Source organism: Geotrypetes seraphini, chromosome 4 (genome assembly GCF_902459505.1).
Source record: "Geotrypetes seraphini chromosome 4, aGeoSer1.1, whole genome shotgun sequence".
Taxonomy (NCBI): Eukaryota; Metazoa; Chordata; class Amphibia; order Gymnophiona; family Dermophiidae; genus Geotrypetes; species Geotrypetes seraphini.
This window is the reverse complement of record NC_047087.1, coordinates 185,490,981-185,510,386: the sequence shown is the minus strand read 5'-3', so window position 1 is coordinate 185,510,386 and position 19,406 is coordinate 185,490,981. Positions and strand designations below refer to the sequence as shown.

Sequence of the window (19,406 nt, the reverse complement as noted above, 5' to 3'; positions counted from 1 at the left end):
CTTTATGTGCAGGACCCACCAGGACAAACAGATGGTCTGAGAGACGAAACTCGTTGGTAACCTCCAAATACCGCAACAAAAGCCTGCGCACATCCAGGGACCACAGTACCCAGTCCAGGGTTTTCGAGCTGGAAGGCACAAACACTGATTCACATGGAAGACAGACACCACTTTCAGAAGAAAGGAAGGAATCTTACGCAAGAGCACCACAGAATCCTTAATATACAGTAAAGGATCCAAACAAGAAAAAGCCTGGAGCTCTGAAACTCTCTGAGTCGAAGTGACAGCCACAAGGAATACTATCTTGATAGTGAGATCTATCAAGGATGCCTACTCCAGAGGCTCATAAGGTGGGCGAGTCAGGGAGTGGAGAACCAGATTCAGATTCCATGTGGAACAAGGGAGGTGCAAAGGAGACCGCAGTCGAACCGCTTCCTGTAAAAAATGGGACATGTCCGGATGACTCACCAAGGTGCCCCTCAAGGCAACAGAGCCCATGCAGGACCTGCAATCTGAACTTGTAGTGAAGCCACTGCTAGGCCCTTTTTCACCCCATCCTGCAGAAACTCCAGCACCTGAGGAACTGAGAAGGAAGAAGGATCCTCATGTCAGTTGTCACACCATGCTTGGTAGCACCTCCAAGCTTTTGCATAGGCCGCTACCGTGGACTTGCGTTTGCTATGAAGCAACACAGCAATCACCATAGAAGAATAGCCCCGGGTCCTGCAGAGTGATCGGCTCTTGCATGAGGAGACGAGGGTGACAAGGGAACAGCAGCCTTCAACCCCGCCGTAGCTGAACTAGGTCGACATACCACAGCTACCTCGGCCAATTGGGAATCACTAGGATCACTGGCCCCTGTGCTTTGCTATGCGATGCAGCAAACACATTATCATGAGCCGCTGCGGTGAGAGCCACCTTGTGCGACTCAGACTTGGAGTGCTTGGAAGACTTATGAGGCTTTTCTCCGGAACTGCACTTGTGCTTTGTCGATCTGCGCTCTCCTAAGGGCCCCTGGATGCGATTTTCATGGAAATTGGGGCAGAAGGCTCATGCAGGGACTCCTCGGAGGTAGAAGGCACCGCATCTGTGCAAACCTCACCCCCCTTGCAGGCTGCAGCGCATGTAGAACACGAATGCGCCTCCAACAACTATCCGCCACAAAGAGGGATAAATCCATCCTGTCCTGGAGAGGCCGTCTGCGAGGTTTGGAGCAAAAATGAAGCTCCTAACTATGAAAAACAATAGTTTTATTCAAATCAGGAAAAATCCAATAAAACAGCCTGGGAAAGGAACAGGAATCCCTAAAAAACGATTTGGGGATTTTAGAGGTGGAGAGGGGTAAGGCATGTAAAGAAACCACCTCAAAATCCTTCCTGAAGACCCCACAAAATCACTAAAACTGGCTGTCATTATGTTACTCAGTATTCCATGTGCTGTATGAGAGAAGCTACAAGCAATGCTGGAAATAGCATATAGGAAGATCTAAAGCCTCAAGAAGCTGGAAAGCTGGATTTCAAGTCTTCTGCCTGCCCCACTGGCTCAACCACCACTGCCACTGACCTCCGCCACCCTTGGACACATGGTGTAAACACCTCCCTGAGGTACGCAGTCCGGCTTCAATCCCGGGCGTGCATCCATGGAACTACTCAGCCTGCGCTACACCCACTAGTGGACGAACCTAGGGCTACGAGGACCGGCGCAAGATGTAGAAGGGATGCTGGAAGCAGTGATCACAATATGGTCTGCTTCAACCTGGACACGGGGGCGAAACAACGATCCAGAATAACGGCCAAGCGCTGAACTTCCGAAAAGGGAATTACGAAGGGATGAGACTCATGGTGAGGAAGAAGATTAAGAAGAGGATGCTGTAAAAACGCTAGAGCAAGTGTGGTCCCTTTTTAAGGACACAGTCACCGAGGCACAAAATCTATATATACCGCATATCAACAAGGGATCCAAGAGGAAAAAGAACAAGGAACCGGCATGGCTCACTGTAGCGGTGAAAGAAGTAATCAGAGACAAGATTTCTTTTAAAGTATGGAAAAGGTCAAAAATGGACGAAAACTGGAAAAAGCACAAGTAACATCAAAGCAGGTGCCATAAGGTGTTAAGAGGGGCCAAAAGGGACTACGAGGAAAAAAATTGCCAAGGAGGCAAAAAACTTCAAGCCGTTCTTTCGATTCATTAAAGGGAAACTACCTGCGAAGGAAGAGGTGGGGCCGTTGGACGACCGTAGAATAAAGGGAGTGCTAAAAGAGGACAAAGCCATCGCTGACAAACTGTACACGTGTTTTGCATCTGTGTTTACAGAAGAGGATATACACAACATACCGGAAGCTGACAGGCTATACCTAGGAAATGAAGACGAGCAACAGACTGGGTTGACGGTCAGTCTAGAAGTGGTTTGCAGACAGATTGACAGGCTTAAAAATGACAAATCCCCTGGACCAGATGGCATCCATCCGAGGGTAATCAAGGAACTGAAAGGGGTTATAGCTGAACTGCTTCAACTAATAACTAATCTGTTGATCAAATCAGAAAGGATTCCGGAAGACTGGAAAGTTGTGAATGTTACGCCAATCTTCAAGAAAGGTTCGAAGGAGATCCAGGAAACTACAGGCCGGTGAGTCTGACCTTGATACTGGGAAAGATGGTAGAGGCACTGATAAGGACCGCAACGTTGACCAGCTTGACGGACACAATCTGATGAGGACCAGCCAGCACGGCTTCAGCAAAGGAAGATCTTGATTGACAAACTTGCTGCACTTCTTCGAGGGAGTTAACAGGCAGATAGACAAAGATGACCCGGTCGACAATGTATATCTGGATTTTCAGAAGGCGTTTGACAAGGTCCCGCATTAATGACTACTTTGAAAAATTGCAAGCCATGGGATTGAGGGTGAAATACTCACGTGGATCAAAAACTGGTTGGCTGATCGGAAACAGAGAGTGGGGGTAAATGGACAATACTCAGACTGGAAAAGCGACACCATTGGAGTGCCGCAGGGCTCGGTGCTTGGGCCTGTGCTCTTTAACATATTTATAAACGACAAGGAAACTGGAACGACGAGCAAGGTGATTAAATTTGCAGATGATACGAAGTTATTCAGAGTAGTAAAGACGCAGGAAGATTGCGAAGACCTGCAACAGGACAAAGACGCTCAAGAAATGGGCTGCGATATGGCAAATGATGTTTAACATGGATAAGTGTAAGGTGATGCATGTCAGTAACAAAAATCTTGTACACGAATACTGGATGTCTGGTGCAGTACTCAGAGAGACCCCCAGGAAAGAGACTTGAGAGTACTGGTTGACAAATCGATGAAGCTGTCCTGGTTGACAAATCGATGAAGCTGTCCGCGCAATGCATGGTGGCAGTGAAAAGGGCGAACAGAATGCTTGGAACGATTAAGAAGGAGATCACAAACAGATCGGAGAAGGTTATCATGCCGCTGTACCGGGCCATGGTGCGACCCAACCTGGAATACTGCGTCCAGCACTGGTTGCCGTACTTGAAGAAGGACACGGTACTACTCGAAAGGGTCCAGAGAAGAGTGACTAAAATAAGGGGCTAGAGGACTTGCCATACATTGAGAGATTAGAGAAACTGGGCCTCTTCTCCCTTGAAAAGAGGAGACTGAGAGGGGACATGATTGAAACATTCAAGATAATGAAAGGGAATAGACTTAGTAGATAAAGACAGGTTGTTCACCCTCTCCAAGGTAGAGAGAACAAGGGCACTCTCTAAAGTTAAAAGGGGATAGATTCTGTACAAAATTAAGGAAGTTCTTCTTCACCCAGAGAGTGGTAGAAAATTGGAACACTGTTATGGGGGAAAACACCCTCCAGGGATTCAAGACAAAGTTAGACAAGTTCTTGCTAGACCAGAACGTACGCAGGTAAGACTAGACTCAGTTAGGGCTCAGGTCCTTGACCTAGGGGCCATCGCGGGAGCGGACTGCTGGGCACGATGGACCACTGGTCTGACCCAGCAGCGGCAATTCTTATGTTCTAATCCTGGAGCCCTGATCTGAATTTGAGGCTGGCCAGGGGGCTTACTGCAGAGCAGGGAACCTCCCAGAAGCAGATGTTCTCCAACAGTCAGCGATCTCCCGCCGCAAGGATGTCTCCGCAGGGAACCTCCACAGCATGAGGGCAAAACTGTGAAAGAAAACACTGAAAACTACCAAAGGAAACATGAGCAGAAAAGATAATCTCCTACAGGCTGGCTTGTAGGAAGACAATACTGGTATCCAAGGAGGCATGCTATCAGAGGGAGGAATTAAGACTTCAATCATCTGAGGCTTCCTACAGTGCCTGGCGGCAATGAATACACAACCCACTGGTCCTGGAATAAAGGGGGATTGTAAAAGTACTAACCATTTTACTACTGAATTCTACATAGAAAAATTATGCTAAGAAAATTCCTTGGTCACACACACAGAACACAAATGCCAAATCCATAATAGTTGACCAAAAATGATAAACATACAGTAAATTAAACCAAAACCCCAAGAAGCCACACCACTCTAGTAAATCAATTGTTCTCCCATTGTAACCTCCGCTTATAAATATTTTGTAAGCCACCTTGAACCACAAGGTAATGGCGGAATAGAAATCCCTAATGTAATGTAGAAAGATCCATTTCCACCTACATTGTGCAAAACAAAAATTACACATGACAGGAATTGTATTAGGGGAGTGCAACTAGGGCAACTGCCTCCTGGCCAGAGAGAGCCCTAAGTCCGCTGCAAGCTGAAGAAAGCACAGCCTGGTAGTGGGTTTTGTGGTCCCCAGTTATATCTAACACCCACTCTGGCAGGATCCAGATTTCAAATCTGATATATTCAAATCACAAAATAGAAAATACAGAACACAGCGGTGAGATTAATCTATGGTTTGAAAAAAAAAATATGATCACGTATTTCTCTTCTATCGCAAATTGCATTGATTACCCATAGAAGCCCGCATCATCTTTAAGTTTGGTTGTATTTATTATAGAATCATAATAGGTCAATATATCTTTTAGATGTATTTACAGTCCCCAATCCAAAATACTCTCGCAAAGTCTGTGCTTTTTTCACTTACCCGTCATTGAAGGTTGCAAGTTTAAAACATATCACAAACATACTTTGTTATCAGGCCGCTCTTTGGGATAAAGATTGTAAGCAACTATTCTTATTATCTATGCCATATTTGGAGTTCAGAAGACATTTGAAGACTTTCTAGTCTCTAGATTTTGGGGTAATTTTCTCTTCAGAGTTCTATATGTAATAAAGATTAATCTTTTGCAAACCACATAGATCCTCATGGTTACGCGGTCTATAAGTTGATTTTATGCTAGGTTATGTTGACATTTCTTCTTTCTTCATGCTCACCAACCATCTTCTATCTCTGTATATGTATTGTTCCCCATGTTCAAACATCTCCCTTCTCTATGTCTCCTATACATCCCTTTCTAGTATTTCCCCTGTGCCCATCTCCCTGTCTTCATCATCATCACCATTCTATGATCCCTCCCCCTGTGTTCAGTATCACACCTCTATATCCCTATGTCCCCCTAAGTCCAGCATCTTCCTTCTGCATTCTTATTCTCCCCCATGATAAGCCATCTTCCCTCTGTGTCCATATACCTTTCTGTGTCTGGCATTACCCCCCCCGTATCCATATACTACTCCCATGCAGCATTCCCCCTTTGTGTCCCTGTTACCATGCTTCCAACCGTGCCCACCATCACCCCTCTTTTTGTATATCTCCCTATGACCAGCCCCTCTTACTCTATTACAACAATGTGTTTCTCACCTTTTCTCTTTCTTCCCCCTCCACTATGTTCAATATTTCACTCCCTCTAACTTCATCCTCTTGGTTCAGCTTCATTCTTTCCCTTCTCTTTCCTCCTCTCTGCAGATCCTGCACCTCTCTCCCTTACCTCCAACCCCGCTCCCATGGGTCCAACATTTCTATCCCCTCCCTTCAGTGCCTAGGTGTAGATCTAGCACCTCTCCCCTCCAGCTCCAGTCCCCCACCATACATGGGCCCAGCACCTATTTCGCTTCCCCCTAATCCCCAGACCAGATCCAGCATGTAACATAGTAAATTATAGCAGTTAAAGACCCGAATGGTACATCCAGTCTGCTCAACCTTGCCCTGTCTTTAAATTACTGATTTAATTAAAATTTTCCTTTTTTCTTAGTTCTTAGCTATTTCTGGGCCAGAACCCAAAGCTCTTCTCGATATTGTGCTTAGGCTCCATCTACTGAAGTCTCCGTCAAAGCTCACTCCAGCCCATCTAAACTATCACAGCCGTTGATGCCCACCCCAGCACATCAACTTAATGGCCATATACAGACACAGACTATGCAAGTCTGCCCAGTACTGGCCTTGGTTTTTCTTAGAGATCCATCCCACACTTTTTTGAACTCTGCCACTGTTTTCCTCTCCACCACCTCCCTCGGGAGCGCATTCCAGGCATTGACCACCACCTCTGTAAAGAAGAATGAGCCTGCAACCCCCTCAACCTCAAATTATGTCCTCTGGTTTTACCATTTTCCTTTCTCTGGAAAATATTTTGTTCTATGTTAATACTTTTCAAGTATTTGAACATCTGAATCATATCTCCCCAGTGATCTCAAACTCAAACCCTATGCAGGGCCACATTTTGGATTTGTAGGTACTTGGAGGGCCACATTAAAAAAAATTGTTAATGTCTTATTAAAGAAATGACAATTTTGCATGAGGTAAAACTCTTTATAATTTATAAATCTTTCCTTTTGGCTAAGTCTTAATAATAATTGTAATTTATAGCTAAAGAGACATATGATCAAGAAACTTTTTTATTTTACTTTTGTGATTATGATAAATATATCGAGGGCCTCAAAATAGTATGCTGGCAGGCCGCGAGTTTGAGACCACTTCTCTAGGGTATTCTAGGCTTCCAGTCTCTTCTCATATGTCTTTTGGCGCAAACCTCCTATCATTTTTGTCGCCCTCCTCTGGACTGCTTCAAGTCTTCTTATGTCGTTCGCCAGATATGGTCTCCAAAAACTGAACACAATACTCCAAGTGGGGCCTCACCAACGACCTGTACGGGGCATCAATATCTTCTTCTTCTACTGGTTACGCCTCTCTTTATACAGCCCAGCATCCTTCTGGCAGAAGCCACTGCCTTGTCAAACTGGTTTTTTCACCTTTAGATATTTGGACACTATCACATGGCTGACCCAGATGCCTTCTCTCTGACATTAACTCTGACATCGGAGGGAAGGTTTCTGGGTCAGCTACGGATGGCGTGCTTGGAGCGCTACACGCTGCTTGGTGGAGGAGCAAATGCGGCTTGAGGGCAGTAAAAGGAGGCGTACAGGCATTGGAGCCCCTTGAGGTGTCTCCAACCCCACCGGTTCCCACCTTCTCTGAGATTCCCAGAGGAGGGCAGGAGCTGTCTTGAGCATGCGCAGATGCATTGGCCCAGGACAGAGCATTGATGTCAGTGGAGAGAGGGCTTAGCTGAACAGCTACTGGAGGTCTTTATTAAGTGCCAGAGCTAGTAAGTAGAGAATAACACGGTGACAAAATTCATCACTGTTCCCGTCCCCGCAGATAACTGCGGGAAACCATCTTCATGTCATTCTTTAAGGAGAGGGGAAAGAATCAGAGTATAATTGGGCACAACCACTGACCTGCAAGCTTTGCTTTGAAGAATGCTGGTGTAGAAGGACCGAGGTTGAAATAGACACTAGAAAATGACATGGGATTATTTCCCGCGGTTATTCGCGGGGACGGGAATGGTGATGAATTTTGTCTCCGTGTCATTCTCTACTAGTAAGGAGAAAGCTGCGATGGTGGCAGAGTAGAGTGGAGGATAGGGCAGCAGTGACAGTCATTTTGGGGAGAGGGGGCGTACAGAAAAGTAGCGTCAGTCATGGTGGGAGAGATTGCAGGACAACAGCTCTGGTCGCCAGGGGGCATACAGGAGAGCAGTGCCAGTCATTGTAAAGGGAGTACAAAAGTGTCAGCTTTCTGGTGGACTCGAATATATATACTGAGGCCCCCATTTTTTTGGCCCAAAAATCTCAGTTTATTTTCGAGTATATACGGTATTTCTTTTTTATGGCCTTTTCAACTTTCTAGTGCTGGTGGAATACACCTTTGGAACAATAACCTACACACCCCTGAATTATTTTATGTTCATTGGTAATTTGTATGTTTTATATTCTCTTGTTTTTTAAATAACTTGCATGTTCATTGTAAACCATTTTGGTCGGCTTGTCAATAATTAATAAAGATAAATTTATCAGTAAACAAGTTATCCAAAGCAAATGTCATAATAATTTCTCAGTAAACTTTTTCCTTAAGCAAGTCCCCTCTAAATTACTGCCTTGGAAAAACATAACATTGGTCATAGGTCAAGGAAAAGGTAAGCAATTTATCCTTCACTGGAGCTTATTTCATCACTAATTTGGACCACTGAAATAAGTCCACAATCAATATAAGGCTCACCTAGATGGGAACTGCAAGTTGTTTAGGTTCCATCCCTTTGTGCTCAATGAATTAGAAAGTTGGAAAATATCAAATGAGTCAGACCCAATAGCAACGACCGACACCTGAGGTTTGCCTAACACAAAGATATTTTTTGTCTTCCGCAACCTTGGAAAAAAAGAAAAAGTAAACGTCAACACAAACTCTTTAGGCAGGTAAATTTTCTCTCAAGTTGTCAGCTTCTGTGATTGCTTGGGATTTGTTACAGCAATCTATTCAATAATCAAAACAACTCTTTAATATATATTGTTCTGTTATAGATAGTACAACTAATTTATAATCTGCAAACAAAGAAATGCATGAATATTTCAGTGTCAAATATTCCTTTTTAGGTCTAAATAGTTGCACATGGTTAAGACTATTAACCAATGGCAATGCAGCTTTCAAAATCCTTAATGACATCACAATATGAACTAGCCTCTAACAATTTCTTTTTCTTCTTAAGAGAGTTGACATGTCTATCATGTTGTCTCTCTGTCAAGTTATACGATGAAGCACTAATCAAGAGGACAGTTTGATCATATCAAAATGTACTCTGACTTCCCTGGGACTCCCCCTAGAAATCAAAAGTTAAAAAAAACAACTGCAATTGCAAGTATAGAGAGACACATGAAACACATGGACTGAGCGGTTACTGGGCGCACTACAATCTGTGGCAGCAATATGAATGAAATTGGGATAGTGTTCAATAGTTATGAGGTCAGGGCAGGGACAGAGAGACAAGATAATTTTATTAGAATCCATTTCCCCTTAGGAAACCAAGACAAAAATGATGTACAACCAGGGCTTTTTTTGGAGGGGGTACTCAATACTGGCACCTCTATTACTTGATAAAAATGAACCATGGTTCTCAGTACTGCCTTTTCATGGATTCTATGGCTGGTTGCAAAGAACCTGGCTACTGAGGGGTGGGTCCCTGAGTGCATTTCTGAAGAATGACCTGGTATTTGTGTACTAGCAGCTTTTTCGCTAGAAAAATATCTTAGTGAAAATTATTCAATCAGTATTCAAAAGCATTTATGTGATCAGCAGGAGGTAGTGACTGTAAACAGGTGTTCTCTGAGGACAGCAGGCCAATAATCTCACGTTTGGGTGACAAGATCCATGGAGCCCCAGTGTGGATGCTTAAAAAGTGTGTGTATTACTTTAAAAATCTTGAGATGGTGTCCCACCATGTATCTGTAATCTTATGTGTAGTCTTGGGTCCTGGGTATCAGACAGTGGGAAGTAAAATAATGAGACAATAGCCAGGTGGTGCAGAAAAAGTATATTATATAGAATAAGCTTATTATTACAAAATATAGAGCATAACTTGGTTACAAAGCTGCTTATATAAGGAAAATATGTTTGCCCTTTTGTAAATGGCTGGAGGGGGTGTGTGTAATAGAAAGCAGGAAGGGTATGTCCTGCCTGAATGAATGATATGCCTGAATGGGTGGGCGTGTAGGTGTGAAGAGGCTGAAGGAGGAAAAAAAGAAAGAGAGAAAAGGGGCTGAAGTCTATCTTTTATAAACTTGAATTCCCTTCTCAGTATCTTGTTCAAGGCAATAATGAAATGTGAATGTGTGGACTGAAGCTCACATCGCAGCTTTCCATATCTCTTCAATGGAGGCTGACTGAGGTGGGCTACCGATGTAGTCATGGCTCTGACATTATGAGCCTTGAGTTGATCCTCCAGTGAGCCCAGCCCGGGTATAAGTAAGAGAGATGCAATCTGCTAGTCAACTGGAAATTATGCATTTATTGAAGGCAATCCCATCTAGTTGGGGGGTCAAATGATACAAAAAGCCAAGTGGACTGTCTGCAGGGCCTAGTCTATTCAGTATAAAAGGCTTGCTTGCAGTCCAAGGTATGCAGAGTGCTCTCACTAGGATGGGCATGAGGTTTGGGAAAAAATGTTGGCAGGACAATCGACTGGTTTAGAAGGAACTCCAACACTACCTAGGAAGGAGGGTATCTGCAGAGAACTACTCTCTTGTGATGGAACTTAGTGTAAGATGGATCCACCACTAGAGCCTAAAGCTCATTGACTCTACAACTTTAAGTAACTACCACCAAAAACACAACCTTCTAGGTCAAGTACTTTAGTACAAAGGAATCCAGTGGCTCAAAAGAAGCTTTCATCAGTTGGTTGAGGATGATATTGAGGTCCATGACACTGTCAGAGGTTTGATAGGGGGCTTTGTCAAAAGCAAATCTCTCATGAAATTGAATAATTAGAGGCAGTCCAGACATGGATGGGCTTACCTTCCACATGAGAATGATAAGCCCTAATTGTACTGAGACTAGATCAAAAAAGTTCTGTGTAGGGCATGAAAACAGATCTAGGGCCTTGCCCTCATACAAGATGGCAAACCTCCTCCATTTAAAAGAATAACACTTCTTAGTGGAATCTTTCCTGGAAGCCAACATCCAGGCTGTGAGAGCCAGAGAGACTGAAGGTTGGGATGTAGAAGACACCCCTCATCCTGAGTGATGAGTGTCAGACAGTAGTCCATTATCCATGGTTCCTCAGAAGAAAGTTCCAGAAGAAGAGGGAACCAGATATGACACTGAGAATCATGGTTTCCTTACTCTGATGGAGTTTCAGCGAAGTATGACCTATAAGAGGTATAGGGAGATATGCATACAGAAGGCCTGTCTCCTAATGTAGGAGAAAGGCATCTGGCGCTAGTCTGTCAAGTGATTTGAGCCTGGAACAGTACAGAGAGACTCTCTGATTGAACGGAGTGACAAAGAAATCCATCGAGGGAGTGCCCTACTCTGGGAAGATCTCTAAGGTAATGTCCATATTATTGCATTACTCTGCTCGGTCTGTTATACTTCCCTGCCAGATATGTGGCTCTGAGACTCATCCCATTTCAGAAAGCCCAGTTCCACATGCTTACAGCCTCCTGATACAGAGGGCAGAACCCCATTCCCCCTTGCTTGTTGGTGTAATACATTGCAACTTTGTTGTCTGTTCAAATTTGTACAATTTCATTGACTAACTGATCTCTGAGAGACTTTAGAGCAGGGCTGCCCAAGTCCTGTCCTCGAGATTTACTGGCAGGCCAGGCTTTCAGCATATCCACAATGAATATGCATGAGAAAGATTTGCCTGCACTGCCTTCTTGGTATGCAAATCTCTCTCATACATATTCATTGTGGATATCTTGAAAACCTGGCCTGCCAGTAGATCTCGGATTTGGGCAGCCCTGCTTTACAGCTCCCCAGCCCATGTTGGATGCACCCATCGTCAGTACCTTGTGATGCTGAGGAATTTGGAATGAGAGTCCCACAGCCAAACTGGATTGAAGTGCCCACCAAAGAAGGAAGCTAGGGTCCACTGGGCTTTCTCATGTGTAGAAGTGTCAAGGAAGTGACATGAACTATGGATGCCTCAACATCTGTTGAGCCGTGACCTGCTGGCATATGCGAAATCGAATACCCAGGATGTCAGTAAAAAAAAAAAAAGCTTACCCTTGCATTGTGTCTATGATTTCCAATTGCTGGATTGGGGTCAGATGAAACTTGGGTTACTTTAAAACAAACCCTAGCAGCTCTAAGCATAAAAACATAAGAATAGTCTTACTGGGTCAGACCAATGGTCCATCTAGCCCAGTACCTTGTCCTCATGGTGGCCAATCATTTTTTAAGTACCTTCTTACTTCTCATTTATAATCTTAATGTATATTTTCTTCAAACCGCTTAGAACCTAACGGATGTAGCGGTATATAAGAAATAAATTACATTACATTACTAGTACCTGGTAAAAACCTAAACAGTAGCAACATTCCATGCTACCAATCCAGGGTTAGCAGTGGCTTCCCCCTCCCCCCCCAAATGTCTGTCTCAACAACAGTATGGACTTTTCCTCCAGGAAATTATCCAAACATTTCTTAAAACCAGCTACGTTAACTGCTCTTACCACAACCTCTGGCAATGTGTTCTAGAGTTTAACTATTCTCCGAGTGAAAAAATATTGCCTCCTATTGGTTTTAAAAGTATTTCCCTCTAAACTGAATTGTTCTCTGCACTGACTCCTGAGCACCATCCTTCGACATGCTCTTCACCAGCCAATCATTCAGGTAAGGGAAACAAATGGACTCCCAGAGGATTCAGTCAGTTTGTGTAGTGATGCTGTGACTACCGCTAGACATTTGGTAAAGACCTTGACAGCTAACGCAAAGGCCAAAGCAACATGTGGCACTGGAAGGGATGTGCTCCTACCCAAAATCTGGGAAAAAGGGAAACCATCCTGAACATTTCTTTGACCAGCTATTTGTTCAGGGTCCTTAGGTCTAGGATGGGACACATCATCTCTGTCTTTTTTTGGAATAAGGAAGTACTTGGAATAAAATCTCAGCCCTTCTTCCCCTAGTGGAATGGGTTTGATCACAATGGCCTAAAAAGGGTGGAGGGTTCTTTTAGAAGTATTTCTTTGTTGTTTCCAGGGTTGTACATTGTGGTTCTTGGAGGGGGCAATCTGGAGGTTATTCTCGCCAATTATATGTAACTTCAGCAGACTATTTGTAAAACCCACTGGTTGGATGTTATAAGGGGCCACCTTTCTTTGAAAAAACTCAGCCTCCCCCCCCAATAGTAGGTCATCCAGAACTGTTACTGTGACTGCAGCCAGTCAAAAATTTGTCCCTTGTTTTGATTTGGGAGGTAACTGGGACTTCTGAGCACACTGTTGATGAGAATGAGTGTACTGGGGCTGAACTGGCTGAGAGGGGCAAGAAGAAGGAGCACACCTATGCCTATATGAGTAGTAGGATGCCCACTTTGACTTGCCCTGAAACCTACTGGATGAGGAGGATGCAGAAGGCATTCACTGGGAGAGTGTCAATGGCATCAGTATGCTTTTTGATAAGGTCTATGACCTCCTCCACCTTCTCTCCAAAAAGGTTATCTTCACGGCAAGTGACATCTGCCAGTCTCTGTTTGTCAGTTGGGTCCAAGTAAGAGACATGCAGCCATGAGAGTCTGCACATCGCTATATTTGGGCTGATATCCAGAATGCCATATCATAAGAATCATAAGTGTTTCCTTTTCAAAATTTGTTTACAGGTCTGTGATTCTCCATGTTAAGCAGGTCTGAACATATAAATTAAAAAGTTTTCCCAAGTGTTTGGGAATGTAATATCATCCTTGATTAAGAGAAAAAGAAAAAGATCTTTACACATACTCTGAATCAATGAAGCGTGCTGTTTCAATAATCTTCTTTGTAGCCTTCACATAGCCATCTTCCCCTATGTGCATCATTGTTGCCCAGCATGCTGCAATGATACCACCGGCTCGTGAGCCTGCAATTGTAGGGGAAGCATATATCCCTCCCTGCCAGTCAGGAGCAACAAAGAACTGGTAATGCCTGTATTTCTCATTTTTGTACATTATCACAGATGAGCCTTTTGGAGCATAGCCATACTGCAAGAAAGAAAAAGAAAATCAGAGATCCTGAACAATAATTACAATTTAGCTACTAAAACAACAGGTGCCAAAGAAAGTCGATTTTTTTTTAAAATTATTGATACAATAAATTTAATTCACCAAAATGTACAAAATATGACCAAACAGCGATGACTAATGCTTAGATTGAAGACCTGAGATCATGACATGGTACATAGAAGCTAAACCATCCACTAAGAACTCAGTATTTCCTTGGACATGGCATGGTAGGGCCACATCTATATATTAAATGCAATTTAAAAGAATCCAAATGCCTTATTTCACATCAGATATCCTTGGACTCTAAAGGCTTTGGTACACCATACTTAGCTATTTGGCTTTCACTGGATCCTCAAATTCATGAATTTGTAATTTATATACTGGATCTTTATTAGGGATGTAGAGAATATTCGTATTCTATTTGATTCAGCCTCAAATAGTGCACTGAATACATTATTCGCATTTGGCCAAATATTGATTTAAATTCGAATACAAATAATCCGGGACTCTACTGTGTTAAATCCTACTAAACTAAACATGTGATCTCTAATTTCACGTTGCTTCTTTCGTTATTGGTTATGTTAAAGCTCAATGCTCATTATTTGTATTCAGCTGAATATTTTTCATTATTCATATTTGGCCAAATAGTACAAGGAGAAATTAGGTTCTTATCTGCTAATTTTCTTTCTTTTAGTCCCTCCAGATCAGCACAGAATGGATGGGTTTACTTTCCTCTGCCAGCAGGTGGAGACCGAGACACATTGACTTTTGGCATTAGTACAAGTGGGCTGTGCAGTCCCATCTACAATCAGTCTGACAAATAGCCAAGCAGAACAAAGAACTTAAGAACTGTAAACAAGAAACAAACCAACTCCATTCTCACATGGAGAAGCCAAATTAAATGTCCGGATCGGATCTGCAAAACACTGTTGGATATTGATCAGAACAAGAACCTTCAAAACGTCTCCACAGTACGCGAGCTAAACCAGTCGAACCAAATGCTGCTGCTCTTATTACACTCCCCAACAACCAAGACAAAATATATTGCAGAACACCACGTACTCTTCGTGAAAAACACCAAATAAAATTGACAGTCTGGAGGGAGTAAATGAAAGAAAATTAGCAGGTAAGAACCTAATTTCTCCTTCTTTAGCGTCCCTCCAGACTGGCACAGAATGGATGGGATGTTACCAAAGCAGTACCCATCATGGGTAACCCCCGAAGGGCCGCCACAAGAACCCTATTATGGAACATCGTGTCCCGACATGCCTGAATGTACATACGGTAGTGGCAAACAAAGGGATGGAGTGAAGACCAAACTGCAACTTTTCAGATATCCACCAGAGGCCCAAGAGAACTCTTAGCCCAAGAGGCCGCCTGACCCTGAGTAGAATGAGCTTTGAGAAAATCTGGAACAGGTTTCTCCTGAAGAAGATACACCGAAGTGATAGCCTCCTTGATCCAGCACGCAATCGTAGCCTGGGAAGTACTGACCCCCTTTATGAGGACCTGCTAACAGAACAAAAAGACAATCTGACTAACAGAACTCATGGGTACACTGAACATAAGTACAAAAGACCCCACGGACATCCAGTTTGTGCAACTGTCTCTGCGCCAAAGAGCCCTCCCAACTAGCCATGACCGGAAAGACCACGGACTGGTTGATATGAAAAGGTGAAACCACCTTCGGAAGAAAGCAGGGAACCGATCGCTGCACGACTCGCTCCCTAAAGAACTCCAAGAAGGGAGGCCTACACGAAAAGGCCTGCAGTTCAGAAATGCATCTTGCAGAAGTAATGGCCACTAGGAATACCACCTTAAGAGTAAGGTCCTTTAACTTGCAGGGGCCGAGTGGCTCTAAACGAGGATGAACGTGCATGGAAATAACCAGATTGAGATCACAGGAAGGAACTGAAGAGTGAACTGGAGGTTGGAGCAATTTTGCCGCTCTCAAGAATCAAATCACATCAGGAGAAGAAACTAAACGCCAACCCTGCAACAGACCACAAAAAGTCAACAAAGCCGCAATCTGAGCCCTGAACGAGGACCAGGCAAAGTCCTGCTCCAGGCCATCCTGCAAAAACTCCAAGATGTGAGGCAAAGATGCGCGAAGGGGAACCACATCATGAGCAGAACACCACTCCTCAAAGACACCAAATGTGCACATAAGCCCAAGAGATGGAAAGTTTCCGAGAATCCAAGAGGGTGGAGATCACCTTTATCTGAACATCCTTTCTTGCTTAGGCATTTCCTTTTAAGAGCCAAGCCATAAGACAAAAGGGACCCGGATCAAACATGGGAATGGGATCCTAAGTCAGAAGATCAGGTGAGAGGGGTAACAGAAGAGGATCTGCCACAAGAAGTTGAACCAGATCTGCATATCACAGGCGCCTCGACCAGTCCACAGCCACCAGGATCATGCGGCCTGTGTGCTGGGCAATGCGAAGAAGCACTCTGTCCACCAGAGACCACAGAGGAAAGACATACAACAGGCCGACCGTCAGCTACACCAGAGTATCCAGCCCCTCAACCTGGCAATCCTTGTGCCGACTGAAGAACCTCAGCACTTTGGCGTTGACACTCGTGGCCATGAGGTCCATGACCAGCCTGCCCCAGGACTGAACAATCAACTCAAAAGTTTCTAGCCAGAGACACCACTTGCCGGGATCCAGTACATGACGACTGAGGAAGTCCGCCAGATGATTGACATAAGCCACCGCCATGGCATTGTCTAAGAGAACCCAAACAGACTTGCCCTCCAGCAATGGTGGAAGGCCAATAACACCAACTGAATGGCTCTGGTCTCCAGAATATTGATCAACCAGGAAACCTCCACCAGCAACTAACTGCCCTGAGCCGAGTGTCCAAGACATTGAGCTCCCCAACTGAGGAGACTGGCGTCTGTAAGAAGTACTGTCCACTGGGGCTGATCTAGACTCACCTCTTGAACCAGATTGGAAGACTGTAGCCACAAGCACTGGCTGTAATGAACTAACCCCCAAAGACAGACGGGAGAGTCCAGATCATGAATCTGTGGCAACCACCACAGAAGAAGCGCATCCTGAAGAGGGCCTGAGCCTACATGACTACTTTCAGGGAGGCAAAGACCCCTCTTTCTTGGGTACCACAAAGTAAATGGAGTACCTGCTGGTGCAAATCTCCTGAAGAGGCACTGGGACCACCAATTTGAGGTCTAGCAACCTTAGAAATTGCCTGCTTCTTCCAAGTTACCTGACAAGGAGAAGAGAGGAAACGATCTGGTAAAGGTTGGAAAAACTCAAGAGCATAGCCGTCCTGAATCACTTCTAGGACCCACTGATCCGTTGTGAGCTTGGCCCATCCCCAGTAAAACTCCTGCAACCGGGCTCCCACCGGAACCAAGGAAGGACTCGCAGCGAGTCATTGGGCCTGATGGGTGGAGGAGGCACCACCAGCGGAGTCCCCAACCCCTTCCCCCCAGGCGGGCTCCCCAAAAGGACCTTATGTGCTGAAAGAAGCATCCTCTGGAAGGAAAAGAAGCTGAGCCCCGACCAGGGTGATACAAACGAAAATCATGCACATGCCCACAAGTGATGCCACCCCGCAATGCCTGGCGAGGTCAGTCCTCTGGAAACCGAGGCACCTCAGAGTCACTCAAGGTCTGAACAAACTTATCCAACTCCTCTCCAAAGAGGAAAGAACCCCAAAAAGGAAATTTACTGAGCTTAGCCTTAAGAAGCCGCATCTGCTGACCAATCCCAAAGCCACAGGGTGCAGCGAGTAGCTACTCTGAGGGCCATCGACTTGGCAGATGTCCGCAAGAGATCATACATAGCATTTAAGTCTCTACCTGCTGGCAGAGGAATGTAAACCCATCTGTTCTGTGCCGGTCTGGAGGGACGCTAAAGCACAGTTACTTACCGTAACAGGTATTATCCATAGACAGCAGGCAGTTATTCTCACACATGGGTGACGTCATCCACGGAGCCCGGATGCAGACAGCTTCACAAACAGACTTGCTTGAAGAACTTTTAAAAAGTTTGCGACTGCTGCACCGTGAATGTGCGAGTGCCTTCCCGCCCACGCAAGGGCGTGCGTCTCCTCATTTCAGATAGCTAGCAGAGAAGCCAACCAGGGGAAGTGGGTGGGTTGTAAGAATAGCTGCCTGCTGTCCCTGGATAACACATGTTACGGTAAGTAACTGTGCTTTATCCAAGGACAAGCAGGCAGCTTATTCTCACATGTGGGTGACTTCCAAACTAACCAGAATGGGATGGTGAGAGTGTTGGCAATTCAGGAAAATAAATTTTGTAACACTGCCTGGCCGAAATGGCCATCCCGTCTGGAAAAAGCATCCAGACAATAATGAGAGGTGAAGGTATGAACCGAGGACCAAGTGCAGCTTTACAGATTTCATCAATAGGAGTAGATCTAAGGAAAGCTACTGAAGCTGCCATGGCTCTGACTTTATGGGCTGTGATTCGACTCTGTAGATGCAGTCCAGCCTGAGCATAGCAGAAAGAGATGCAAGCCGCTAACCATTTGGAGATGGTGCGCTTGAAAATTGGATGTCCCAACTTGTTTGGATTGAAGAAGACAAAAAGTTGAGGAGCAGATCTGTGTGGCTTAGTTCTTTGCAAGTAGAAAGCCAAAGCACACTTATAGTTCAGAGTATGAAGAGCTGTTTCTCCAGGATAAGAATGAGGCTTTGGAAAAAACACTGGAAGTACAATGGATTGATTGAGATGAAATTCTGAAACCACTTTAGGTAAGAATTTAGGATGAGTATGGAGGAGCACCTTGTCATGATGGAATACTGTGAAAGGTGGGTCCACTACTAAAGCTTGGAGCTCACTGACCCTGCGAGTAGACATAAGAGCAGTGAGAAAAACAACTTTCCAAGTGAGATACTGAAGATGAGCCAAATTTATTGGTTCAAAAGGAGGCTTCATCAATTGAGCAAGAACAACATTGAGATCCCAAACCACTGGAGGAGGTTTGACATTGAAAAGTACTTTCATAAATCTGGAAACCACAGGATGAGGCAAAAGGGGTTTCCCTTCAATAGGCAACAATTGCACTGAGATGGACTCGAATGAAAGAGTTGAGACCTGAGGCAGAGAAGTGGAAGAGATAATCTAAAAGTGAACACAAGGAGGTAGACTGAAGCTCCTTGTGATGAGAGGTAGATCAAACAGAAAGCAAGTGCATTTCTGACAGTAGGATATTCAAGTGCATAGACTGCAAGTAGTGAAGGAGAGGCCCTTGACTCTGTGAAAACAGAGAGGAAAAAACAGGTAGAAGAAAAGGCTCCCTGCTACTGAGTTGAAGGAGAAGGGAGAACCAAAGGTACCTGGGCCATCGAGGAGCTATTAGAATGAGGGTGGCACGTTCCTGGTTGAATGTCATAAGAAGGAATGGAGGAAACTCATAGAGGAACTGAAGCGTCCATTCCC

General features: G+C 44.5%; 1 protein-coding gene across 2 annotated transcripts in view; it reads right to left on the bottom strand.

Moving 5' to 3' along the window:
- Positions 1-19,406, bottom strand: part of SGPL1 (sphingosine-1-phosphate lyase 1) — a 205,499-nt gene that overhangs the window by 32,074 nt on the left and 154,019 nt on the right. For both annotated transcript variants that reach the window (XM_033940957.1, XM_033940958.1), the window contains exons 11-12: positions 13,712-13,950; positions 8,500-8,646 (exon numbers count right to left, since the gene is read on the bottom strand). In XM_033940957.1, the coding sequence (XP_033796848.1) occupies positions 8,500-8,646; positions 13,712-13,950 (386 nt within the window). The remainder of the gene's footprint in view (positions 1-8,499; positions 8,647-13,711; positions 13,951-19,406) is intronic.